Consider the following 27,286-nt stretch of genomic DNA (forward strand, 5'->3'; position numbering starts at 1 on the left):
ATCCTGAGTGCCAACAATAACAAGCATCTTTGCTTGCCCCTTCCTGTTGGAGAAGGTAGGGTGCTATAGCGTGCAGATTTTCTGCTCATGCTGAGAGTCGGGACAGGGCACTTTCATGGCTTAGGTGACTGCGGGTAAACAGAGAAATCTTTCTGAGTGGGATAAGATGAACTTTTGTCTTTGGTTGTACAAGCTGCCCTGAAAGTTTGGGACCAATTGTGCTGCGAAGTAAAAAATATTTACTATCTGGCTCTTTACAGAAAAAGTCTGCTGACTCCTGAAATATGGCTTGGCCACCAGTGCGTATGCGTACTGTGGTGGGGATGGGCGTTGATGAAATATTAAGCTGAGTCTATCAGGAGATGCATTTAGAAGTGATGGGACTTGCCACCAGTAAGGGGTAAGAGGCAGATAACGTGGTGCCTAGTCAAGCCAGCAACAGGAGTGAGCTGCGTCCTGAAGTATTTGAGGACTCTGTCTTAGAGGTACATCAGAGACTGCTGGTGGGACAGCAGGCGGCTCTGCTCAGGAACACGGCGCTGAGGGAGGGCACAATGAATAGGCGTGCTGTTTACGGACATTCTGAGACATGGTTAGAACTGTAAAAATGACTGTGTTATAATGACTTCGGTTTAGCCAGCGTTGTTTCTTAATCCCATTAAGGATACTTCAATCCCTTCTGGAGTGCTGGCAAAAAGTCTAGTATTTAAAACTGAATTAATGAATATAAAAAATGTCGAGACACCACTGTTTTAAACTATTGTCTCAGCCTTCAACTCTGACTCGTCTGGACATCTGACCAATCCAAACTCATCCGACGCGGAGAGTTCAGGATACATTCGTAAAAAATAAAGAAGCTAAATTCAATGCAAAGATGAAAAAGTTCCTTTTTCTTTTTCAGAGAGATAAGACCTCTCCAAAGAAATGATCCTAAACTAGTGAACTACGCCATGTTTTGGATGGTGGACGCCATGTTTCTGTCAGACCTTACTTGTCATCAGATCTGCCGAGAGTCTGAAGGGACATGTCAGGTTGTCAGCAGAAGCTGAGGAGACAGTGTATTTTTTAGGGACAAACTGAGCCAAGACCATTACGAAGTCTTTATAGACCAGCCAAGAATGTACATGGGAAGAAAGAGTAAGGGAATGTGGAGAGATCTTCAGGTGTTTTCCCCATCCCCCAAATCCCGACACAACCTCATTAGACTTGGGGGAAGACAGAGAGGCTGAGGACAACTGTCTGCGCTGCAAAAATTTACAGCTGCTGCAAGAGCCACAGGAACACCCCGCCCTTTCTCGTTCTCACCCTTCCTCCCCGACCCCTCATTAAGCATTGAGTTCAGCAAGATAAGCTACTCCGAGAGAAACAAACTGTGGCATTACTGAACTTCTTGTGTTTCCCATGGAACATTCCCCAGCTAAATGACTTAAAGAGACTGAGAAAACAAGCCTACCCTGGGAGTTAAGTGGGTATGTGCCCAGGGCGTGGCAACAATTGCATAATTCGCCTTCTCAAAACAAAGCAAATCTTCACAGGCGCAGACATGCAGATACATTGGAGACGAAAAAGGATAGAAAGACAGACAAAGAAGGAGGAAAGAGGGAAAAAGAAAGGAAGGAGAAAGGAAAGAAGGAGAGAAAGGAAGGTCCTATGTGTTAGTCCCTAATTCTCCGGGCTATTTCTCTACCTTCCAATATGTTGGGGATCAAAAGAAAAGTGCTGGAAAGACCATCTCATGGTCTCCAGTGAAAGCCAAGTCACACTCTACAAAGAAGTGACAAACACTCACGGTTGTAAGTGATGTGTGAGCCGGTGGAAGCCGTCCATGCGGAAATGTGATTGGCCAACTTGGCTGCCGAGGCTCGCTGTATCCTCTAGTTCAGAGTGAGTCAACCCGGCTAACTGGGGGTGATTTTAATCCTTGTACTCTCCCTTCCCCGCTTCCAAATCTTCCCATCCTTAAGAGTGCCAGAGAAACGACGGGGATCATCAGTCACCAACAGACAGAACGGGTGTCCTAACATTCCTGGAATTGCTAGTGATGACACTTTGACACCTGAAAAGGGAGGGCAACCTCCATAGATAGTATTTCTAATGTTGATGGAAAATCCTAATGAGCCCAAAGTCTAAGATTGCTCTAAGTTTCCTCCTCGGTTCCTGTTTCATGTCCCATTTCCCCCACCTCCTGTCCTTATTTGTCTATCCCTGCCATATTCCTTCCTGTCACCAAGTTCGTATTTATAGAATCTTCATTTAAAATTACTTGCCTGGCTTCTAGAGCCAAGAAGGGAAGATGCGACAACATAAAGCTCACAGAGAGACTGGTAGTAGTACAAGTAAGAAGTGCTTCTATTTTCCCAACTTGTGTGGTTATAGCCAATAATTTACTTCTCCTTTCTCCTAAATCTTCATTACACTTTCTAGTAGTACGACTGCGGTGGTACATGATTATTTCATGGACAAGGGAAGATGATCTGCGTGCTGCAAGCAAGCCAAGAACAGGAGACTGGGCACTACAGAGAGAAGAAGATTGCTTCATTTCATCAGGTGGCAGGATGGTTCATCTTAGAGGTCACAGAATGAGTCATTAGGATCATGAGTGTGCTCTGGGTAAGGAGAAAAAGAAGCCCTGTCCTGGTTTCTGTCATTAAGCTATAATTTCTTTGCAAAATATCTTTTCCCAGCGGTCCATAGAGAACCGGGACTTCTGGAGCCAGCCAGGATGGAAAAAGCCCAGCCCATCTCTCCTTCTGATTACAATTAAAAACGCTAATCAAAATACAAAAGGCAACCACCTCTGGACAAAATGCCGTAGCAGGAGGATTGGTGAAGAGAGCCAAAACTAAAGAACAATCAGTAAGGCAGGATAATCACGGAGGACCTGAGGCAGTAGGACACCATCACTGAACTGCTGAAAGGGAAGAACTCTCAAGTCAATTCTATTCACAACAAATATATCCTTTAGGAATGAATGCAAAATAAAGTCACTCTCAGATAAGACAATAACAAGATCACAATCCTAAGTCTGTACCCCAGTGAAACGAAAGCCTAGATTTACACAAAAATCTATACAGGAATATTCATAGTTTGTATTCGTCGTTGCCCCACATTGGAAACAAACCAAAATGCTCCTCCACTGGAGACTGGATACACCAAGAATGGGGTGTCCATACAATGGAATGCCACTCAGCAAGAAAAGGGAACACATTATTGATACGTGCAACAACATGGCCGAATCTCAGATGCATTATGCCAAGTGAAAGAAGACAAACTCAGAAAGATATATACTATCTGATTTCATTTATATGGCATCTAGAAAAGGCAAAGCTAGAGAGGGAGCGATTGCTGGGGGTTAAGGGTAGGGCAAGGATTTGACTACAAAGGGATGGCTACACGGGATGCTTTTTTGCAACTGTTTTGTATCTTGAATGGAGTGGTATTTACATGCTTCAGCGCATTTATGAACACTCGTAAAACTGTCACTGAAAGAGTAAACTTTACTGTCAATTTTATATGTAAAAAAAAAAAACCACATTAAAAATCAAGAACTTGAAGTCTTGATACATTTTTCCTAAGGAAACTTTCTGACAGTTCAGTTATCTGCCTGTACTTACATATTCATAAATGGCGAACAGTCAAGCTTTAATTGAAACCTTGTCATAAAAGGTTACGTGAAAATAAAATCTACTTGGTCCTCACATATTTTGGGGGAAGTCCAGAAGCCTTCAGGATAGAATAGTACCACCCCTGTCATCAATGAATGAATTTTGACATAAAGATTTAAGTTCTTGCCAGTTACAGAAGCCTTTCCAATTCTATATAACAAACATGGTTTTATGGTTGCAATATTTATTTCTGACCTGGTGTTTAAAATAACTAGATACCATCATAATTGTTGCAACACACACACACGCACACACACAATTATATTACTACTACTACTACTACTACAGGGGAAAAACCAGATCATGAAATTAAACCTGGGCTCAGTCTTGCTTCTGCTAATAGTCACCTGCCAACTCTTCTAATGCCATACTGACTTATGCTCCGTGGAGACCAGCAGAGTAAAGATGTTTGCGTGCTAGAGATGACGTTTTAACGTACCCTGTCAAAGAGTGCGAAGAGTTGTCTCAGGACATCTGAAACAGGCAGCTTCAAATACTCCGCAAATTCTTCAATTCCGATTCTCCCTCCTTTTGAAGAGCTTGCAATTATTGCGTATTCATCCAACTGCTTACGAATACCATCCCAGTCTAACCTAAACAAAGAATCATAAATACGTGTTTTCAGCCCTTTGCAATCCACATGGACATTTTGTGAATGGTGTTTTATTCATTTGTCTGAGGGAACAATATTTTAAGTGTTACATCTGAAAATAAGAATAAAGTGGGTATTTTAGAGTACTTATGGAATGTGTACACAGGCTTCTGACTTTTTTGAAGGATATTAATAAGACTGTAATTTTCCCAAATACCTGAGGAAGAGAAAAGTAACTGAGAAGAGGAGCAATGTGATAGAATAAGAAATGACTCATGAAAAGAAAATAAGGGGCGCCTGGGTGGCTCAGTCGTTAAGCATCTACCTTTGGCTCAGGTCACGATCCCAGCGTCCTGGGATCGAGCCCCGCATCGGGCTCCCTGCTCGGTGGGGAGTCTGCTTCTCCCTCTCCTACCCGCCCTGCTTGTGTTCCCCCTCTAGCTCGCTCTCTCTCTGTCAAATAAATAAATAAAATCTTTAAAAAAAAAAAGAAAATAAGAAATCATATTTTAATGTAAATATTACTTAGTAAGTCAATAGTACTTACTGGGTTGTTAAAAAAAATATGCAATTCTTGCTTTCAACAGAGTTTCCAGGCTGATGATGAACTCACATTGTACAAAATGTTGTGATAGGGAGATTCATTAGACAATACACACTTCCTCCAATATTAGTTATGAAACATTAAAACACCAAAACACCAGAAAATGTACCATAGCCCACATCACGTCCTGTCTTTGTCTTGTCCAATTAAACAGGTGACCTAACACATACTGCTTTCTTCTGTATCCAATTTCAGTAACTATCTAAACTTTTCAAATTTATATGACTATTGTGAATATAATATTAAAACATGTTTGTTACTTAGAAGATACGAATCATATTTGCACTATAAGTTATCAAAATATTACCTTCAAATATTGACCTTTAATACATAACTAGTTCTGCAGCTCTCTCCTTGGGAGGATGCCAAAGCCTACTGAATCAATATATTCTGCAAATCCCCAATGGGGCTGAAAACAGAATGAACGGTAATAAGAAGGGAATCGGGGGTGATACCTTTCACAGCAGATGGTTCTAAGGGGTTGTTCATAAAAGCACAAAAGGGGGGTTTTGCCTTAAAAAAATTATGTACCCTAAAGAGAAAGGAGATCTAGGGTAAGTATTTAAAATTCAGTGGTAGTCAGAATTGCTTCTCTACATGTCAATTCAGATTTCACACGAAAAGGTCTGACCCCCACATGGCAGTACCATCTAATTATGTCATCTTTCTAGCAAGAGGGCAGCAGGACAGACCGACTGCTCTGAGACACTTCTGAGAGAGGCAGATCTGTGCTGCTCCACATTGACTATTTCTCGGGCTCCTCCTGTGATCAATACGCATACTTCCAAGTTAACCATTCTTGAAAAAACACAACTAGGTGAACTAAATGGGAGATGCATTCACAGCCCTGGCCTCCTTAATAAACACCATGTGGGTTCTAGAGCTGGGCATTAATGAAACCAGAGAAAAGAAACATATAAGATGTCAGATCTCTGGGGGACACCCTTATGAAAGTGTAGCAATTTTTAAAAAATTTTTTATTGTTATGTTAATCACCATACATTACATCATTCCTTTTTGATGTAGTGTTCCATGATTCATTGTTTGCATATAACACCCAGTGCTCCATGCAGAATGTGCCCTCTTTAATACCCATCACCAGGCTAACCCATCCTCCCACCCCCCTCCCCTCTAGAACCCTCAGTTTGTTTTTCAGAGTCCATCGTCTCTCATGGTTCATGTCCCCCTCCAATGAGAAAGTGTAGCAATTTAAAAATATACTTACTTCAATTTCCGGCTAATTTTGGTAAATTCCACCAACCCAGCTTCCATAGGCAATGTTAGCTGTCCTGCTGAAATCATTAATCTGCAGTCTTCATAGGTATGATCTGTTACGGGAATTCGCAAAGCTCTAAAAGGCATTTAAAAGCAAACAAATTCAATTTTTTTTTTCTTTAAAGGTAATGATTTTTTCCATCAGCCCTGAACTGGTCAACAAACAACAGTAAATGGGAAAGTATTTACTTTTCAAACCAGTAGCTTTGGCTTATTATTGCCAAAGAGACATATTTCTCTTCTGCACAGGCTTCCTGTGGCCGAGTCTGCATGTTTCGGTCAGCTGGTCATTTTGTTTGGTGTTTTAACTGTGACCGTGATACTAGCAGACTTCAGTATCCGGGGAAAGCAAGAAGACCTGAGTTTCATTCCAGTGGAGTGTCTTACCACCTGTGGACCTTTTGGCTCTTAACCTAAGCCTCACTTTTGTCATCTGTACACAGGAATAATTACCTACTGCACAGCGTTCTTTATTGTGAAGATAAACTAAAAAGGCCCGTGAAGTGCCATTTACACAGATAAATGGCCTCTGTATATAGTATAAGGGGACAATCTAGCCAAATCGCTTGCCATCTGCGTTTTTCATCTCTCAAAACTAGAGATCACTTCTTGCTACCTAACAGTCTTCTGAAAATACGAAAGAGAATGGAGAATGAGCTCATTATTCCTTCCAAACCTAAACGTCCTCCATCCTCAAAGGAGCGCATGACCCCTACTAGATCCCACCTGCTCAGAGGTCTAATAACGGACTAGAGCTGAAAAAAATAGATATTAATAACAACTTCAAAAGACACTGAGTGCTGAGAAAAAAGCCTGTGTGGTACATAAAATAATTTCTTGAAGGTTCCTCTTCAGAAAACTTTTATTCACAGTTATTCAGTGAGAATCATACAGTTCTGTCTTCAACTGTATTTGATTTTGTTGAATCACTGCTAAGAACATTACATTTTCAACAGATGCAATAAGAATAAAATATTTTTTCTATCTACAACTAGGCTGTTTTTGATTAATAAATACTTTGGTGTAAGAGTATTTTTATTTGGGAAAATAAAAATTTTAAAAATTTCAGGAATTTATAATTTATAATTCTAGACAGTAGAGATGCTTGTTAAGAGCTTGGGCTTGGGTCACAGGAAATGTGGATTTGAGTCCCAGCCCAGACCCTCACTATCTGCTATGATCTTGGGCAAACGATCTCTCTCTCTGAATCTCACTTTCCTGGCTTGGCTCCAAGAACTGCTGTGAAGATTATGTTAGATAACCCGAGTAAATGGGAAAATCAAGTACATGTAAGTACACATAGTAGAAACTTTTTTGAGCATTTGAACACTTACGCTGTTGTGAAAATAAAGTTATTCTGCTGTGAAATATGAATCTAAGTATATATAATCTTGCTTATAATACCAAAAGCAGCTATGAAGCTAGATTCAGATTTCTCATTTGAATTTTTACTAGGGATACATATTGCTGGCCTATCAGCGCCAAGCTTACTACGGGAATGACAGAGGGAGTGGTGCCTGGCGTGGGGTGCACACTGGGAAGGCTCTAGGGCTGCCTGGGTGGTAGGACAGTATCACAAACATTTGTTCATTATAGGACGAGAGGTGATTTATCTAATCAGAGTCATGGCCAGTTAAAACTCCTTTAAGAGCAGGAAAATATTTGCTTTATGTTTACAATTTACAAATCTTAAATTTCTAGCCATCCCTTAATGGGGGTGACTTCCCCCCTTTTCTGTGCATCTATTGCCTTCCCTTGCAAACTTTCGCCTTTGTGTGGCTATAATCATTAATGCCTTTGAATCAGCTGACATTGGCAGCTCCGTGGAGGCTGGGGCACGGAAGGTGAGCCCCGAACGGCCCAGACACAAGGCTCTGTGTCACAGTGACAGACCAGCTGAGGAGAACCCACCCTCTGGAAGTCACGGGCTGGTCTCTTCTGCTTACTGAAGCCTCCCTGCTCCGCTTCCGGCAAAACCCCATTTCCATTAGTTTGGGGCTGCATCTGGGGAAAATATTTATAGATTGTCTTACTGACCACCTTCCCAGGCACATTATTTTACTTACCAAAATGAGTTAGGGAATGAGGCCCTAAGGATGAAACCAAACAAAATAAAACAAAACACCCAAATCCTAAAACTATGCGACATGCCGTTGACCCATCATTTAAAAACTATTTACTGATTGGGATCACATACAGACACTTACTCTGCCATCAAATTCCGGACTCTACCAGCAAAAAGGACAGGGTCGCTTTTTTCTTCATCATTTGGTTTCTGAACAGGCATAAACTGAAAGACAGACATACCTTTCCATCACAACTGTTGGGCCTAAGACGTTACATGTTACATATATTAATTTATAACCTATCTATCATTATATTAAATCCCCCACCGCCTTTCCGGCACAAAGGTTATATGCTATCATGGAAAGAACACTGCTTGGACTCAGGGGATCTGCAGCCAAGCCCTAGGTCTTTCTGTGTGTTCATGAGGATGTCCCTAAAGTTTTCTTAACTGCCGCCTGGACTCTGACAAGAGAGCAATGATCATGCACTTCCCTGGTTGTGATGAGAATGAACTGAGCCAGGGCCTGGAATTCTGGAAGTTGTAAAGCTGGAGGTATGAAGATCTTCTCCTCCACACTGCATTTCCTACTGCTTCCAGCACTTTGTGTGAAAATGTTAGTATTGGTAGTAGCTTATCTCTTATGGTTTATCTTCTCTACCCACTCTTGTGTCAGCCGTATTTTATCATTTGTTCAAATGTCACATTTTGTTATTTCTTCTGCTTTCTTTTTTTTTTATTTTAAAGATTTTATTTTATTTATTTGAGAGAGAGAGTGAGACAGAGAGCACAAGAGGGGGTAGGGTCAGAGGGAGAAGCAGACTCCCCACTGAGCAGGGAGCCCGATGCGGGACTCGATCCTGGGACTCCAGGATCATGACCTGAGCCGAAGGCAGTCACTTAACCAACTGAGCCACCCAGGCGCCCTCTTCTGCTTTCTTCTAACCCTTAGTATTGGCTGTCTAGCTTTTGCCGAACACTGTTGTTTTGCTTTATCATCTTAAATTTTATTTTATTTTTCTCTACTTGGTATTTGGTGGTGCCTTGTTTTATTTACAGTTTTCGAACATTAATGAGATTTTGGTGCTATATTTAAGTCATTACATCGTTTTTGAGCACCTACCATATCCCACGCAAGATTAACAGGACTCTTCCTGCCCCCAAAAAGATTCATATTTTAATAGGGTAGACCAACACAGCATGTGCTAAGTGTCATTACCCTCAATGACAGGGCTTAAAAGCTTCATTAAGTTAGTTTAGAGTTATACAGGTCACATGACCAGGACTCAGCCCAAGTTCTGTCAGATCCTAAAACCCTTGTTTTCCCCACTAAACCATCCTTCCTGGAGTATGAGAGCGAGGGATAAGAAATGATTAATTTGGCCAGGGAGGCAGGGAAAAGCAGCCAAAGAGGCTTTACAGAAGAGCTAATACTTGATCTTGGCTTTTTGAGGATAAACATGATCTCGCCAATAGCTATTATTCATTGAATTCTAACTACGAACCAGGCACCATGCTAGGTGCTTTATATGCATTATTTCATTTCGCCAATCCTCCTGATTTTTGTCATTAGGATTGGGGTTCACAAAGATTAAATGACTTGCTCAAGTTTTCATGGCCCACTTACATTCAACAAATATTGCTTAGGGACCTACTGGAGGCCAGGCGCAGCACGAAACCCTGAAGACAAGACAAGGAAACCCCTGCCGTCAAGGGGCCCTCCATGCAGTGGGGTAAAAATTATGACAGATGAGTCAAGTCCACCAGTAAGAGCTGCCATCCATTAGGCACCTACTGTGTGCTGGGTACTTTATAAGGTGAACTCTCAACAATTCCTGGAGGCCAGCTCTACCATTTCCATTTGGTGGGTGCAGAAAGGAGCTTGAAGAGGCTAAACAATAGAGCCAAGGCCACACCCCAGTGGCAGGACCACAATTTGAAAGAAAAGGAAAGATTTGTACAAATAACACCACTTTTGGACTCACGTGGACCTCTTTTCAAATCTCGTTAATCCCATTAAATCGCCTTTGGGCAAGGGCAATTTGGAGATGAAGTTTGAGCGAGAGAGTGTGGTGACCAAGTCCAAGGTTCTGAGCAGAAACATCGGTGGTAGGGAATGGCTGAGCCAAAGAGGAAAAGGCTAAGAGCAGGGAGAAGCCCGGGAGGTTAGTGCAATCACTCTGTGAGAGAAGGTAGGACAGCGAAGAGAAGGAGTGAGGGCGCAGAGGACAGCATGGATGCAAATGGCATTTTAGGATAACATGGACAGGAATCATGGGAGAGCGCGCTGTGTGACATGCACCGTCATTAACCTTCTCTCCCAGGGGAGCAGGGGAAGGCTGCAGAAAGAGCACTCGGCCTGGTTGGGGCCTAGGCTCTGCCGTGAGATCCTGAAAAAGTTATTCAGCCCTGATGGGGTCAGGTCTGAATCAGGTCTGAATCACTGAGGTCACTCAGTGCCCTCTCTTGTCGAATGAAAAAGTTCGGCTCAATGATCTCAAACGCCTTCTCCAACTGGAATTTTACGTCTAGCTTTCCACGTAGTATCAAGTTATTCTTCAAGATGGAAAAATAAACTAAGCCACCAGAGGTCCCCACATCACTTATCTATCAAGAGCAACAACGGATCTTTGCAAATAAGTATTTCTCAAAATTCCCTCCAACCTGTTCTAGATTTTCATCCTTACATTTGCTTCGTATGAAATCCAAGGAAGAAAATTCCATGTTAAAATCAATGTTCGTAAAGTCTCTAACAAAATAAAACGATAAAGTTTTAAATTGCCATATGATTCTTCATTTTTTTAAAAAAGCCACATGATTGTTTGTAATGACACTTAATTTGTAGGTTATAAAAGCACATTCAGAAAACCCTGAAAAATAAATTGCTGCTACACTGTTAACCAAACATAATACAATGAACTGTGGGTTTAATTCCTTTTAGTGCAGGTAATATTTTCCATAAAATGATTTTTAATAACTCTCATATGGGCATGACATTTTATTCTCAATGAAGAAAATTCCACTGAGAGTACAAAATAATTAAAAGCCCAGATTTGACCCTCACGGGCCTTGGAGGCTCCCCATGCCTCCTGAGAAGCAATACAATGGAAATTCTCATAAAAACTCACTTCTCCTCGGGGCAGACCTTGCCCTCTTTATCACATTTCTATTTCATATGTGGTCATTCAAGGCTCACAGCAAAAGCACATCCTCTATTTGGGAAGGAAAATTGGCCGAAGACAGGGAAACACGATTGCCATTGTCTACGACTGTCCCCTAACACACAGCTAGTGACTTCAGGACCCCCAGTTCTCCTTTCCACCTTCCTCTTCTCTCATTATCCTGAGTATCCACACAGATGGCTCATCTGACATGTTGATCTCTTCATCTGGCCCCAGAAGTTTTTACCTGTGCCTTGGCCTCGGTGACAGTAACAATGACAATGATGCTCATCTCCTCTGAGGAGTTCTTGTTTACTTCTCTAACCCGGTCCGTCACAGCTGTGAGAACCTGCTGGTCACTCTCAGGACATGCTCGTCTCTCTTCCTCCACTCCCTCCTGGCAACAGCTGGCTGCCTGTCTTCACTGGACTTCAGGAGTCAGACACATCCATGTGGACCTTCTGTCACCTAGAATCTCCCCCTTCTGCCACACCCATGGCGCCAACCCATGATCAGCTCTCCTGCTCCTGCCTTCCCATCCCTGTCCACTGAGGGATGCTAAAAGAAAGGTCCACAGTCTCATGGGTAGAATCTACTACAAATTCATGTTAAGTTCCACAGGGTCCTCACGGCTGCTTGAAAATTATGTTATTTTCCCAAGGTGACCATTCTGCCTGCAGATACAAAAGTAGTTCTGTTTGTTTTGCTGAAGGTCTTCTTTTATCCTTTCAATCATGCAAGTGTGCCCCCAGACGGGATCTTAATCCTGAGTCTGTTTCCTTAATGTCTCTGTGACAGGTGAGGATCAAGTGACTTAACCTGAATCTCACTGCTGCTTGGGGTATGCCTTTTGGACCTGCCGCCATCATATTTTAATGTTTCAGACACAGTCCATGCTTATCAGGTTGCGATTCACCTTTCCCCTCAATGGCACTTCACATTCAACTTTAGAAAGAAAACAGTGGAGGAGTTCAGGACATGCTACCCCATAATGTACCACTTTGGTACATTGATTATTTTGAGTTAAAGGCACTTGAAAAATGGCAAATGCAGGGAGAGGCTTTCTCTGAACTTCCCTATGTGCCTAAAGTCAACTCCTCCAAAAGGAACTCAGTTGTCGGGCGCCTGGGTGGCTCAGTCGGTTAAGCATCTGCCTTTGGCTCAGGTCATGATCCCAGGGTCCTGGGATCAAGTCCCACATTGGGCTCTCTGCTCAGTGGGGAGTCTGCTTCTCCCTCTGCCTCTGCCTCTCCCCCAGCTTGTGCTCTCTCTCTCTCAACTAATAAATAAAATCTTAAAAAAAAAAAAAAAAAAAGGAACTCAGTTGTCATCTCAGTTGTCATAAATTCCCTCCTGGGGAGTTTCATCAAACAGGGAAGATGGACTCTTATCACAGGAGATGTGACTGGAGGTTGACATCACACCCAGACAAACTTTATCACGTGCTGTCATAGCTTCCGATCTATTCTTCCCAGGGCCCATTTGTTGTTCCTAAAGATCACTGACTCTCCCCTGAGTGGCCTACACCCTCCCTCTCCTTTCTCACCACGTTTTGGGGTATTCACTTTTTATTCCCTGTGACGCCCTTGTGCACATATTAAAAATCAATAAATCTGTATACCTTTTCTCCTATGAATCTGCCCCTGCTGAGATTATTTCACAGATCCAGCTATGGAACCTAGGTGGGTAGAGGGAAGGCTCTCCTTCCCCACAAAAGCCTATGTGCATTTCTCTAATTCTTTTCCATTGCTCCTGAGACAGGCTCCCAGTACCCTTGCCCTCCTCCCTTGACTGTGCTCTGGTCCTCTGCCTGCAGGCTCCGCACCGTCCTGCCCCATATAAGGGGGCGGCTAACGGATGTGTTTCCCACAGGAACACCCCCTTTGCCCTTCTGGTCCCACAGTGCCCCACCATCTCTTGGGCTGTAGGCTACGCACAAGATAAAGTCAGAATTCTTGAGCCTATTTGAAGTCCATCTGCTATCCAGAGCCAATCCTTCACATGAACACTCGGGACCAATAAAACTGCTTTATTCATTATTTCCTGACCACATCGAGCACATTCCTTTCTACTAAATAAATGCTTGTAAAAAAGGAGAAAGACTGATGAGTGATGATACTACCAACAGCCTTTTCTTTTTCCAAGGAACAGAAAAGGATTTTGATGAGTCAATCTCAACAGATGTGCAGTTCTGGTTCGTCCCAGATTCTTCTGTGAAGGCTTCAAAAAGAGCAAATGCGAACGAAGGAACTAACATTTATGAACTAACATTTGCTGCCTTCTTCCCAAAAGAATGGAACAATTTAGACGGTAAGGGAAATACAAGTGCATGCTTACTGAACACCTACCGTGTACTGCCACTTAAGTCACCTTATTAAATGCTAACCACCCTATAAAAGAGGTATTATTATCCCCATTTTCCCAGTAAGAACACAGGCTAGGGGAGGCTTAAGTCATTTACTCAAGCACATACAGATCGGGAGTAGCAGAATTGGAATAAAACCCCAGCTAATACTCTTTTTAATAACACTCCATTTCTCGGGGCACCTGGGTGGCTCAGTCGATTAAGCGTCCAACTCTTGATTTTGGCTCAGGTCATGATCTCAGGGTCGTGAGATCAAGCTCGGCATCTGGCTCCACGCTGAGCGTGGAGTCTGCTTGAGTCTCCCTCTGCCCATCTCCCCCCACCCCGATCATGCACTCTTTCTGTCTAAAAAAATAAAAATAGACATAACACTCCATTTCTCTGCTACTACTTAGAAATTTCAGAATTCTACCAAGTTCCAGAAGAAATTAGTTTTGTTAGAACAAGTACATATATGGGGTTTTTTTTGTGTGTGTGTTTATGTGTGTGTATTTATGTGATAGAGGTTTTCTAAAAGGCCCATTCATTTTAGATTCAAAACTATAAATCATTTGAGTGTGTCTGGATATTTAAGTAAACTATATAAATATATTTGAACCTTCCCTGAATAATGAACTCTTTAAAGATTTAAAAAGTTGTTATCTATCTACAGGTATTGATCATAACACTCATTATTACAATCCTTTCTTAAATCAGGATTTTTTTTTTAATGAGAAACAGTCCCTTTTGGGGTGCCTGGGTGGCTCAGTCATTTAAGTGTCTGCCTTAGGCTCAGGTCATGATCCTGGGGTCCTGGGATCGAGCCCCGCATCGGGCTCCCTGCTCAGCGGGAAGTCTGCTTCTCCCTCTCCCACTCCCCCTGCTTGTGTTCCCTCTCTCTCTGTGTCTCTCTCTGTCAAATAAATAAATAAAATCTTAAAACAAAAAACAAAAAACAATCCCTTTCTACTACTTATAGCAATGGATTGCCCCCCATAAAGTATTGTAGGTCTAATGCTCTCCACTAGAAGCTCCTTTTAAGCTTTACAAAGGAATTTTACTAAAACAAAATATGTCTGTATGCCTACAGACAATCATGTGTCTGTATTATAATGGGTGGCTCTGTGGACAAATGGAGATACAGCCTATGAAGGAGGAAACAGACTGATGGTCACTGTGAATGCCCTGCTTTCATTCATAAACCAGTTGCTGCCCACATAATGCCTGATGGTCTAGCTTTGTGTGGATTCTCTCTCATGAGATACAACTAGCAGGCTGTTGATTTATGTCACATTTTGGGATGTTTCCTACTAGCTATCTTCTTCCTTATGCCCCTAAGCCATCTGCTTATAAAGGCATACTTGTGAAGTAGCTGGCCAATAAAAGTAACCACTAAAAGACACTTTAAACACACCCACTAGGCCACTGTGATCCAGAGAATAAATTTCAGTAGACCTTCTGTGGACATACATGGCCTCATTGTTCACGGATGCTGGAAGACCAATTACAGAGGGCACGCGGTTTGGAACTGATTATATTTTTAAGATTCAAGAGTCAAGAAAATAATGACCTTTTAAAAAAAAAGTCTCTGTCGAGGAAGCAGAGAGGGAGTGGGGAGAGGAGACAAGAAAAACACCCTTCAATATTACACTCCCTAGATTTTAGCTATCCAATGATTTTGGTAACTACGGAGTTGGAAAATCATTATCAGTGAGGGATGACTTGTAAAAGATGAAAGAATAAGGCCTTCCACATCCTGGGATGTCCCATGACTCACCAGAGCAGAGTGCCTAAAAGGACACCAAATGATCCACTCAAAGTTCATTTTAAAAACCACAAAACTAAGACCATATTCTTGAATGATATATCTTCAGTTAGGCTTACCTAATTAATAGTTCTAAAACATATGTGAAAAAATAATAACTAGGATTTCCATCAGTTTTTTTTTTTTAAAGTAGGCTCCGCATCCAGTGTGGAGCCCAGCGTGGGGCTTGAACTCATGACCCCGAGATCAAGACCTGAGCTGAGATCAAGAGTCAGAGGCTTAATCAAATGAGTCACCCAGGTGCCCCCGATTTCCAACAGTTTTAAAGAACACGGAGGTGGTAGTGGGCTGGGAGGGTGCTTCTGAGTAACTAAGTCACCTGACGTTGGTGCAACTAAGTGCACTGAGCCTTCCAGGTAAGCTACACGTGTGGCAGCTCAAGCCGGGCCTCCTTGGATGTGGTACAAAAGCCTGGATGCAATGCCCAGCTCTTGAGAGTCTTGAGCTGGGGTGTGGATATACCTAGCAGCTGACAAGCAGTGGGATACAGTTTTCAGTTGCACCCAACCTGGGGGGGATTAAAATATTCAAAAGTCATAAAGTAGTGAGGAGTGCCCTGAGTGGAAGGTAGCACCATAAATCTAAGAGAAATATAATTAAACTAAGAAGATGAAACTTGAAGGCCACACATCCCCATCCTCTTGCCATGGATGGCAATTCTAATACATTGAATCTCACCGATTCTGCTATTTTAGACAAGTTGGCAGCCATTTTGTTTGTGAAGTTATCAAAGGGTATATTCTTTGCCAGGAAATATTATCCAGACAGGTCTAAGAACTGGCTGGAGAAAACAAATATTGTAATCGGAAAGAGAGAAAGAAAGAAACAAAGAAAGAAAGAAAGAAAGAGAAAGAAAGAAAGAAAAGGAAGAAAGAAAGAAAGGAAGAAAGAAAGAAAGAAAGAAAGAAAGAAAGAAAGAAAGAAAGAAAGAAAGAAAGAAAGAAAAAGAAAGAAAAAGAAGGAAGGAAGGAAAGAAAGAAAAAAGGAAAGAAAAATAGGAAGGTAGGCAGGCAGGCCGGCCATGACACAGAAAGGAAATAATGTAATAATGTTCAGGGCAAAAAAGAGGACTTTGCCTACCTCTGTTGTAACAGTTTGACCACTGACACATGTAGACAAAAGAAGTACAGTTCTATGTGTATTTCCACATCTGTTGCTAGATCTTGTTTTAGCTGGGGAGGGTAAACGGGAAGGGGCAGCATATACACTATATACACAATATCTTCCAAATTTGCACAGAAGACAGTGTGGCTGTTTTAAGTATGAGTTTTCCTGTTTTTTGGTTTTGTTTTGTTTTGTTTTGTTTTGTTTTTAGATAAAGAACACAGGGCTAGTTTATCTCAACAGCTATTAAAGAAGGAAGAGCCTGCTTGGAGTACTTAGAAATAATATAAAATTTCTTCCTGACAGGGTTCCCCAAAATGTATCCTACGGAACATCAGTTTCAGGAGGTATCCAGAGAAAAGGGGGTATTGTGGTCAAACCATCTCAAAGGCGCTGACAGGTCTTGAGGAAAGAAATCGTGTTCATTTTGTTTACCTTGGTACTTCTTAAACTAATTATTAGGGCACAGATTAGTGTTTTTCTCTAGAAACATCTATGTATATTTCAAGAACTAGTGTTTTTTGGTCATACTGAGAGATGCCGAGCTAGTTTTAAATGTGGGGAAATGTGGCACATAAATAAACAGATCTTTTCCTGGCAGGCAGGCAACCTGCAAGTCTCAAAAATGTCAACCAAAGTTAAACTCATTTTGAAATATAATTTGCCCTCCTATGCCATTTGGTATTGCTGACACCCTCTGCATGGCTAAATGACTAAGCTATAAAACAAAGTAAAAGACAGTATTCTTGTGACTTAAATTCCATGTCCTGTCACTTGGAGCACGGGCCCCCACTCAGGACTCTGAATTACATATGCAAACTTCAAGTTCTCATTACATAATCTATGGATGCAACTGGAAAATGAAATCAAGGGCCTGCCTCACTATTCTGACCCTCTCTTCAGAGGCTACCTGAGAGTATGATTAAAACCAACTCAATTCTGCATTTAGGGGTCCATTTCACGTCACTCCTAAAACCTAAGAACCGTTCTGGAACCAAACTTCAGAGTCTTGAAAATCTGGTCAGAATTTTCAGAAAGATCGAATTACTCCCTCACTCCCTGCCTGCCACCACAAGTCAAGCTGAAAGACTGCCCCATGAACGATGATATGAATGGCCTCCCAGCTAGGATTTCCTCAAGCCTTTCGTGAGGGCTTCTGACCCTCTGTGCCTCTCCACTTTACAGAACATACTCTTCCAGGAGCTCTAGGCCTCCATCAGCTACTGTAGCTCCTTTTGTGAGGATATGAAGCCTACCATCCCACTGCGCGGAGGTCAGCATTGAAAGTAGTTATGCAGTTACGCAAATCTAGTCAGCCAGGGACGGCTATAATATGGAAGTTCCCAGAAGTTAGCGGTACTTCCTGGTAAGATTCTAAGGGCTGGATCTGAGAGCCAGGTGGACAATTTGTAAAAGACCAGGGCTTAGTTTAAAGAGGGTGGATTTAACTTCCAACCTTTGTACAGATGGGCTCTCTAGATTAGAAGTTCGAAACAAAGGGAAGGCCAAATCTCCAGTTCCAAGGCTACATGTTGAATGACTTACCTCAACTTCCACCTTCGTGAAGGGCTGGCAGAAAGTAAGCATACAAAGCTGAATGCTGAAGAGAAAAAAGAGCAGGCCATCTTTATGTGGTAATACAAGTATCACCTAATATTATTACTCAATGATCCTTTCTTTATACACAAGCACTGCCACGTCACACTTCATATATATTCTGCATTTATAAATGTCACCCTGCTGCTACAACATTCCTTGGGCTTGAACAAGTATTCGTGATATTCAAAAGTTAAATCACCAAATGCAATATCAAATATGCACCTGTGAGTCAGAGCTGCAGCTCAGCATGCTAAACCCCAAATTTGAAGTCTCCTTGACAACTCGGACTTGTAGGCCTAAGTCCTTAGAGAAACTACCAAGGCCACAATTTAAGGCACATAAGGGTGTTTATAGGACAACTCCTGAGTAGAACATTACATTTCTAAACTCTTTCCTGATATGAAAAAAAGAAAAAGAAAAAGAAAAGAAATCAGCGGGTCTTTCCCTAAGAGCAGAAACTTTATCATAACTGTCCCAATTAATAATAAATGTTTAAGTTATGGAGAAATTTTCTTTCATTGTAAAGCTGGACAAAGGACAAAGGCTTTAAAATGATTATAACCAACCTTTTCAAAGAAAATTTTTGAAAATAGTTGTTTCTATGTATGGCTTTCTAATACATATTTAGACTCTCTGGATAGGATGCCAATGGGATTTTTATTTCACCTCATTTAGACAGATGACCCAGAATTCTGGCAGAGTGGATTAATCTACATGTTTAAGAAAACAACCAACCTGTTTTTGCTATTGAGAAACTAAAATTGGGGCACCTGGGTGACTCAGTTGGTGAAGCATCTGACTCTTGATTTTGGTTCAGGTCATGATCTCAGGGTCGTGACATTGAGCCCCGTGTCAGGCTCTGTACTCAGTGGCGAGTCTGCTTGAGATTCTGTCTGTCCCTCTCCCTCTGCCCCTCCCCTCCTCTTGTGCTCTCTCTCTCTCTCTCTAAAAAAAAAAAAGAAACTAAAATATGATTTATCTATAAAAAATTACTTAAAGGACTTACTTTACACAAGAAATTTGGAAATTTAAACAAGTTATTTAGTTAAAAGAAGGGATTTAGGCAGATGTACCAATTCCATATATAATTATAAATTGTGAATGTTAAGTATCAGTTCTCAAATTTTCCATCTGAGAGGAAAATAATCTTTTACTTTCAACCCCAAGCAAATAAAATCAATCCATATTATTTACCACAAAATAAACTGTGCTTGATTTATTTAAATTGAGCTTTGGAATTTAGTGATTCAAATAGATAAATCTGTTCTGAAAATTCTGAATGCTGTAAGAAAGAAAGAAAGAGAGAAAGACAAAGATGGAAAGACAGGAAGCAAGGAAGGAAGAGAGGGAGGAAGGGAGGGAGGCAGGGTGGGAGGGATGGTGGGGAGGGATGGAGGAGGGAAGGAAGGAGCCAGGCATAAGATCTCATTAAAACTGTGTTGTCCACATACACCCAAACCAAACAACACTTCTCGGACCCACGCAAAACAGATTTTTCCATAGCTGCCCCTTCTATAAGTGTACTCCCTAAGTTTATTAACCTTCTCCCTTAGGCTATCTGCCTTAGTATAGACTCTCTTCCTTACAATCTCAGTCTAGACTCACCCTTAGAGCAAAGGCAATTGAGAAAACGGACTTAAAAGTAACAGCACAGTGCTAAATACACCATGAAGCCCATCGGAAGATAAAAGTGGAAATGAGAGTCACCATAGGCAAGTGCAATGTGGCATCTAGACAAAACATAATTGTGCCTTTTGAGGATTGTGTGTTTATCGGTCCTAAAAAATCTTTACCTCTGGAAATATGTTTTCCCTCTCTTTTCTGAATTCCCTCTCCTATTTTCTTTTTCCCTTTATCACACATGTCCCAGGTTAGATGGCAAGATTAACCCAACCGTTCCATTTTCTATCCTGATCCCCCTTCCAGGAAGGCCTTCCCGTACTTGACCTTCACGCCCACCTGCACGGCCACACAAGTTACACAAGGCACACTGACCACACACTGACCACACAGGGAACCTGCAGTCACTGTCGCTGTAAGGAACTTAAATTGTAAAGACCCTGCGGATGACACACCTCGAGACACACAATGATGTTCTGCACCCAGTTTTTAGGCACTCCCTTTTCTAAAATGCTCTCATACGATTTGTTTCTCCTCACTTGCCCTTGTATAAAAAGCCAAAAACCAGGAACTCAAGATCAACAGTGACATGAAACATGTATTCTAGACAAATGAATAAACCAATTTCCTGAAGAGTTAAAGATCACATAACGCCTAGATATCCCTTGCAATTGATGGTATTTTGAGCGTCGTTTACTTAACTTCAACTATGAGGGACCGAAGCATAATAGGAACATACGTGTCTCACATGTTAATAAACACTAACACATGTAACTGGCCCATCAGTTACCTACTCTGATTTAAATTTATTATTTCAATGCAATTCACACACACAAAATGGAAAAAATCGGTATGTAGTATAAAAAAATCAGACTTTCATATGTTGTTTGGATGATCTAAGGAACTCACAAGGTACCTGAAGGCAAATGATGATTCCCCTTTACATATGTCCAAGTGGTTGTCCATGCATTAACAATGTTATGTGAACTCTCTATGTTCAGTATCAAAAGGCATTGCTGGGTAAGCCCCCGGGCAAAGCCCTCAAATCCAGGCATTTTATACATGGCTCTCACTGCAGTATAAACCAGCTCAGACTTATCCAGGGGGAACTCGACAAAAGGTCTTGAGGGAAAGTAAGATTCTACATGTTCTGTTCTTTCTAAAGGCCTGTTTCACTTCAGCTTGTTTACTGGTGAGCTGTATTCTTCTCCTCTCTTAAATGTTTATAGAAACTGCTGATCCCTATGATTTTAAAGTCCAAGAACGGAACTGAAAGCTTAGCTATTTTCTCAGCTCAGATCAGACACATCACTGCTATTTTAGGCCATATGACGCAATGGCTCTGGACTGCTTAAACCGATATAGTAAAACAACAATGGAGACACCAGCTAATATGCTGTCTGCAGTGGAAATAGAACTACAAGATTAAAGCTAAGTAGGATGCAAACCAGGTCATTGGACTGGTTCTTAAGAATTGGTAGATACACACTTGAGACCCATAAGAACATGGCAGACAGCTAGAATTCTGCACATGGGAGGGGCCAGGGACTAATGGACAAGATAGTGATGCTCTCTACAGAGACTTCTCAGTGACAAGATTTCAGGATCTGATTAGAAATCTTTACTCTTAGGGGCGCCTGGGTGGCTCAGTCAGTTGGGCAACCAGCTCTTGATTTCGGCTCAGGTCCTGATCTCAGGGTTGTGAGATCAAGCCCTGTGCTGGGCTCAGGCTCTGGCTCAGCAGGCAGAGTGTACTTGTCCCTCTTCCTCCCCCCTCTTGCACACACACACTCTTTCTCAAATAAATAAATAAAATCTTAAAAAAAAAAAGAAATCTTTACTTTAAAAAAAAAACAAGGCTTATTTTTTCTTAAAAAAAGAAGGAATACATGATCTCTTTTTTCTTCTCTTGAATAAAATTTAAATAAACCAATAATAGAGAGAAGCGACTTACAATGTATATCCTTGCCACGTCCAAGTCACGGTATCCTACAATAACAGAAGTATTCAGACTGTTAGTTCAGTGAAAAAATGCCAAATAAAACCCAAATCTTATTTTAATATTGGTAGTCGTATACTTTCCTTCTGAATTAAAAGCAGTATGTTGAAAAGTAAAATGAGCCTATTATCAGCAGTGAATTGCTCTATGAATTCTTGGATTATATATCTATGCAGCAAAAATCTGTTTTCCATATGTAACCACCTATCTTTTTATGGAATTAAGTTGCTCTTAATTTTTAATAAAGCTATGTGCATGCTTAGCTATTTTTCTCCTAATATGGACATATCTGGGTAATTAATTTGCTTACAAACCCCAGAATATATCTTTGCTCAAAAAGAGGGGGATGGGTATTTGGAAGAAAAGATTAAAATAGTACATAGTGAAAGAATTTGAGAAAATGCCAAATAGGCAGAAGTATAATAAGTAAATTTTGATGGATTTTAATTTTTTTTAACTCCAGATGTTGAAAGTTGAGAAGCCAGCTACCGAAAGAAAAGCTGAATTGAGCAAGAACTCTTTACCTTAAATAACATAGATAATTAATTATAGCCTGCTTTTTTATGTAAAGTCTCTAGTAGAGAAAGTTCCTCTCAGAACCCAAACAGATTCCAAAATACCTTTCTTTATAGGAAAATGGTGGCACCATCCATATCCAGAGGACAATGTTGTACCTGGCTGGAGCAGAGAGACTGTTTTCTAAGCCAACTGTGCACTTTCTATAGGATGACAGATTCTTTTCCTATCTATCTTCTTATTTAAGTTACTTGCTAAGAGTTACACAGCTAGTAAGTACTGAGCCAGGAATGAAACACCAAGGCAATCCCAAATTTATCCTGCTACACCAGTTATCCTTCCAGTAATAACCGTTGAATCAGGAAAAGTCTCCTTGTGGGCTTAGTGAAAATCACTTTACGCAAGTTTTCTGCTACCCAGTCTAAGACCCTGGTACCATTACCGTGACAATAGAGTAGAAGCTAAGGAAATGCCTTCTTGGAGCTTAATAACAGCAGAGACAAAATATAATATCGGTGTCCACAAGTACGTGCCTATCTTGCAAACTTCTAAACGCTCCATGTGGCAAGGTGTATGGGGTCTGCCCATGTTCTTCCACCATGTGTCTATTCAGAACTTCATTCAAAGTTTAAAAGGGGTGCTAGAGAATCTGTGCTGTTTGGAATGTCTGAGATTTTTCCCACAGTAAAACACTACGCTTACCAGCTTGTTTGGGTATCTGAGGAGGATTGGCTGCACCGGAACTCCAGGAATGAAGGCTCCTATAACCACAGTGAAATATTATAGCATCTTCCTTATATGACTATAAGGTTTACAGTGAAGAAAATTAATAATAAATGGTATACCTATCCTTACTGGTTTAAGAGTACACATAAACTATTTGCTAATTGTCTGTAAATCCCTAGTGCTCACCAAAATGAGAGAGTTCTAAAATTCAGAATTATGAAACCAAAATATTAAATGTTATGCCCAAGTCGCTGAAAATATTTATTTACATCTCCACATGTTTTCATTTTCCAAATACACATTATTCAAAAGGGTTTAAAAAAAAGTGATAACAAAGTCAAAACCAAGAGAAACTGAGGAGAACAAAATCTAAATAAAAGTGAGGGGTGCCTGGGTGGCTCAGTCGTTAAGCGTCTGCCTTCGGCTCAGTCATGGTCCCAGGGTCCTGGGATCGAGCCCCGCATCGGGCTCCCTGCTCAGCGGGAAGCCTGCTTCTCCCTCTCCCACTCCCCCTGCTTGTGTTCCCTCTCTCACTGTGTCTCTCTCTGTCAAATAAATAAATAAAATCTTTAAAAAAATAAAAATAAATAAATAAAAGCGAATACTTGGAGCAAGGACTACCCCCACTTGCTAGAAGAGAGTTCTAACTTCGGCTCTGAGCATTCTAGCAGCCAATACAAAAACATGTTAAAGCATTACCAGTTACAAGGAAATTATGTATGAAATTACACATTACTATGAAATTAGTGACTTTATAATATTAAAAAAAAGGAGTGAAGCACAGAAGGCATCTGAAGGCATTATAATGATCACTAAAATAGTTTTCTATTGGATAATGCAGGAACTAGGGTGTTTGTGAGGGTATCCTTGGAGGAAGAGACAAATCTGCTAGTGGTTTCTGTGTGTGCGTGTGTGCACACAACCGGATACAATATCAAATGGTTCACATGTACACACACACAAACACGCGTGTGCGTGCCCACACACACGAGCGCATATACACGATAATCCAAGGAAGAAGGGGTTATGATACCAAAACAGAAAGTAAAGGAGTGAGTTCTGTGGATTCACAATATTAAAAACTTTCTATCGGGAAAGAAATGCCCAGGACAAACTAACAAGTTGTTTTGTGTATTAGTAACAAATCATTTGAGAAATTGTCCATACTTTGTTATAGTACATAATTTAATTGATCTCACCTGGTTTAAAAGTAATCAAACAGGAACGATTAGTACAAGTACCTTCTGGGAAAACTAGTATCTTGGGAGAAAAGGAATACGTAGATTTAATATTTCAGTCTAATTAATAGATTGTCTCTTTACTCACTTTCTTATGACTTCACAAAGAGCCGCCAATTCTTATAAAACAAAAGTGAAATAAAAGGCTAATACTTGATTCTATCGAAAGCTAGAATCGGATTATCCAGTTTTCCTCTAAAAGAACTGCTATCTGACCATTGAAATAATTAGAAAATGGTTTAAAGCTTTGAATAGAAAATACACTTACTAAATGTTTCTTAATGACAATGCTAATGATCTGGATAAACTTAAAAGAAGATGCAGACCCTAAGTCCTGGTCAAAGAGCACATTAAATTCTTTCCTCTACTGCTTTACATCCTTAACCAAATCATTCCTACTTCCTTGTTTCTGTTTTCCCGTTAAAGGATATTCACTCCTACAACATACAGTTCAGGGATATATGGAGGAGGGAAAAAGGAGAAAATACTTACAACATGCTTTATGCTTACTTGGGTTAGTGGACATATGGAATACAATTTAGTATCTTTTTTGAGAAAGTATTTTTAGCTTTTAACGTAAGTCCTTTCTGTTCTTCACGTGACAGACATGCAGCGTAGTTAGTTTCCCCATTAACTGAACAAGCTGGATTTTCTGAAGCTTTTAGAATTTGGCAATGAGTGAATCGTTAAGTACATAAAATAAAAACAGAAAATTCCTGCACGCACAGCAGTTAGTATGTGTACTTAGTGGGTATTTGTATTTTATAATAATTAGAAAGGGAAAACATTATTAGGCGAAAGTGCCACCATGATGAGTTATTTATAAAATAAAAATGATAAGTGTATGCAATTTCATCCCTCAATTAAAAAAAAACACCAACGACAATCAGGTTTCCTATCACAACTGGTACAATATCAAATATGGTTCATTCAGTGGAAATGCTACAGCTACTCTATTAACAATGAGTGGATATAGAGTAAATCATAAAATCTCAGATCTGGAAGGGGCATTAAAAGCCATCCAGCATTGCCAATGCTTGAATTCTTTCTACAATATCCCCCCCAAGTGGTTGCTTAGTCAGTGCCTGAAAATTCTGGAGAAGGATTTCAGATCAGATCATTCTACCTCTGGACAGAAAGTTCCTTGAGATGAGTGAGATGGGCTAAAATCTTACCTATTTGTTAACTTTGGCCTACCAGTCCTAGATATAGTAGTTGGATCCAAAGAGAAAAACTGAACCCTTATTCCGGGTGCCGTTTCTTCCTGGTCACTTTTTAAGTCATTCCTCACGTGCCGTGGTTTCTAAACCTCCTGGTGCCTCATACTCCTCTTAATATTTTAACATCTACACATCATCATGGGTGGCCAGATCACTACCAGATCATGAGTCCTGCTAGAGGTCCCCTACTTACACCTGGGCCAAGGTAGAGTGATACTTACCAGAATTACCCAGGAGGCTCCCTTTATCCAGAAAATGTTGCCCCTCCCTCACCTTAAAAAGGCATTCTAGGGGATAGGGGTAGTAAGATGGTAAAGTCTGAAAAAGTTCTATAGGTGATTCGGATGTACCCCCTGAATTGAAAAGCCCTGTCTAAATATACTTCGGATAAGATTAAGATCATAATCGCTTTTAAGAAAAAAAAAATAAACCTACCATATTGTTGAGTATATTTGAGCTTTGCTATTTTGTCTTTAAGATAATAAATTCAGAGGAAGAGAATTACTTTTTATGACACAAAGTAAAAACTGTTTCAAAGAGTTTGGAGAATAAGAAAGTATGATACATTAATCCCATGGAGTATCTCATGGGGAAGAGGACTTTTTAATACTCACTCATTTGTTCTGTTTCTATTATGCTGAAAACACCCAGCATAGGTGTCCCCAAATGCTGCCATCTGTGGATCCAAATGATTTACATATATACAATAAGTAAACTCGCAATATATCTAAATGAACTTCCGTATTTTACCTGTGGCCACTGCCCTCCTGATGTTGCTCGCCTTACTATTTCATTTATTGTGTTTTTTCGAGAGTCCGGATCTATCCGGGACACCAGCACTGGCTGCAAAGCTCGTAATAGTCCTTTAAAACAAACAAAAGGTCAGAGCCAAGTCATTTTTTTTTTGGCTAAAGCTACCACAGCAATGATACTGAAAAAATCATGAAACAATTTTTATGTAAAGTTAAAATATAGCAAATCAAAGAGAACTTAAAAAAAAAACTGCTCTAATTCACAGCTTATTAGAAGGTTTTTTTATATCTACAAAGATTTCATTGATATAACAGAAGTTAGCAGCAAGAATATGAAAGGAAACAAAGGCAATTTTCTCCCTGAAGGTCTTCTTCCTCAACTGACAGACATCCAAGCTTTGGAATATATATCTACAATATTATCTTGTTTTATTTTAGGAATATCCTGAAAACTGATTGTGTGAATTCAGAGTACACACGGATAGGGAGCAATTATTAATTTTACTAAAATTTTCAGCACGCCAGTCTAAGTAGGTAGCTTCCTCACACATGCAAAATAACCTCAATTTACCGAAAATCTATTGCTAAACAGCTTTTCAGGAAAATGCCATATTACACAAAGCAAGGTGGTTACACTGAAAAAAAAGAGAGAGAGAGAGAATGTGTGTAGTGCGTGTATGTGTGTGCTTTTCTTAGCTGAATGAAAAGTGGCAGGAACTACTGCTATTTCTCCAGAGTGCCAAGGTAACATCGGGAAACTTCCATACCCACTCTCTCACCACTGGATGTTTGCAATAACCTCAGGACGACAGGGAGCGGTTACTTAGAGACCCACACCCTAGGGAGAGACCAAAGCACCTGGTGGGATACACATCTCACTTGCTTCATTATTTTTTATGGCAGGAGGCACTTTATCGTTCCACATCATAATTTTCAAAGAGTTTCACATTGGTCCCTCATGGAGACTCTAGGGCAATAATA

At 40.7% G+C, this 27,286-nt stretch overlaps 1 protein-coding gene across 2 annotated transcripts in view; it reads right to left on the bottom strand.

Annotated features, from left to right (window-relative positions):
- The window catches only part of LPCAT2 (lysophosphatidylcholine acyltransferase 2), a 57,684-nt gene that overhangs the window by 21,716 nt on the left and 8,682 nt on the right, over window positions 1-27,286 (bottom strand). For both annotated transcript variants that reach the window (XM_036088801.2, XM_036088800.2), the window contains exons 4-11: window positions 26,304-26,416; window positions 24,295-24,355; window positions 23,072-23,130; window positions 21,809-21,843; window positions 18,181-18,235; window positions 8,344-8,426; window positions 6,087-6,212; window positions 4,105-4,258 (exon numbers count right to left, since the gene is read on the bottom strand). In XM_036088801.2, the coding sequence (XP_035944694.2) occupies window positions 4,105-4,258; window positions 6,087-6,212; window positions 8,344-8,426; window positions 18,181-18,235; window positions 21,809-21,843; window positions 23,072-23,130; window positions 24,295-24,355; window positions 26,304-26,416 (686 nt within the window). The remainder of the gene's footprint in view (window positions 1-4,104; window positions 4,259-6,086; window positions 6,213-8,343; window positions 8,427-18,180; window positions 18,236-21,808; window positions 21,844-23,071; window positions 23,131-24,294; window positions 24,356-26,303; window positions 26,417-27,286) is intronic.

This window comes from Halichoerus grypus, chromosome 15 (genome assembly GCF_964656455.1).
Source record: "Halichoerus grypus chromosome 15, mHalGry1.hap1.1, whole genome shotgun sequence".
NCBI classification, from domain to species: Eukaryota; Metazoa; Chordata; class Mammalia; order Carnivora; family Phocidae; genus Halichoerus; species Halichoerus grypus.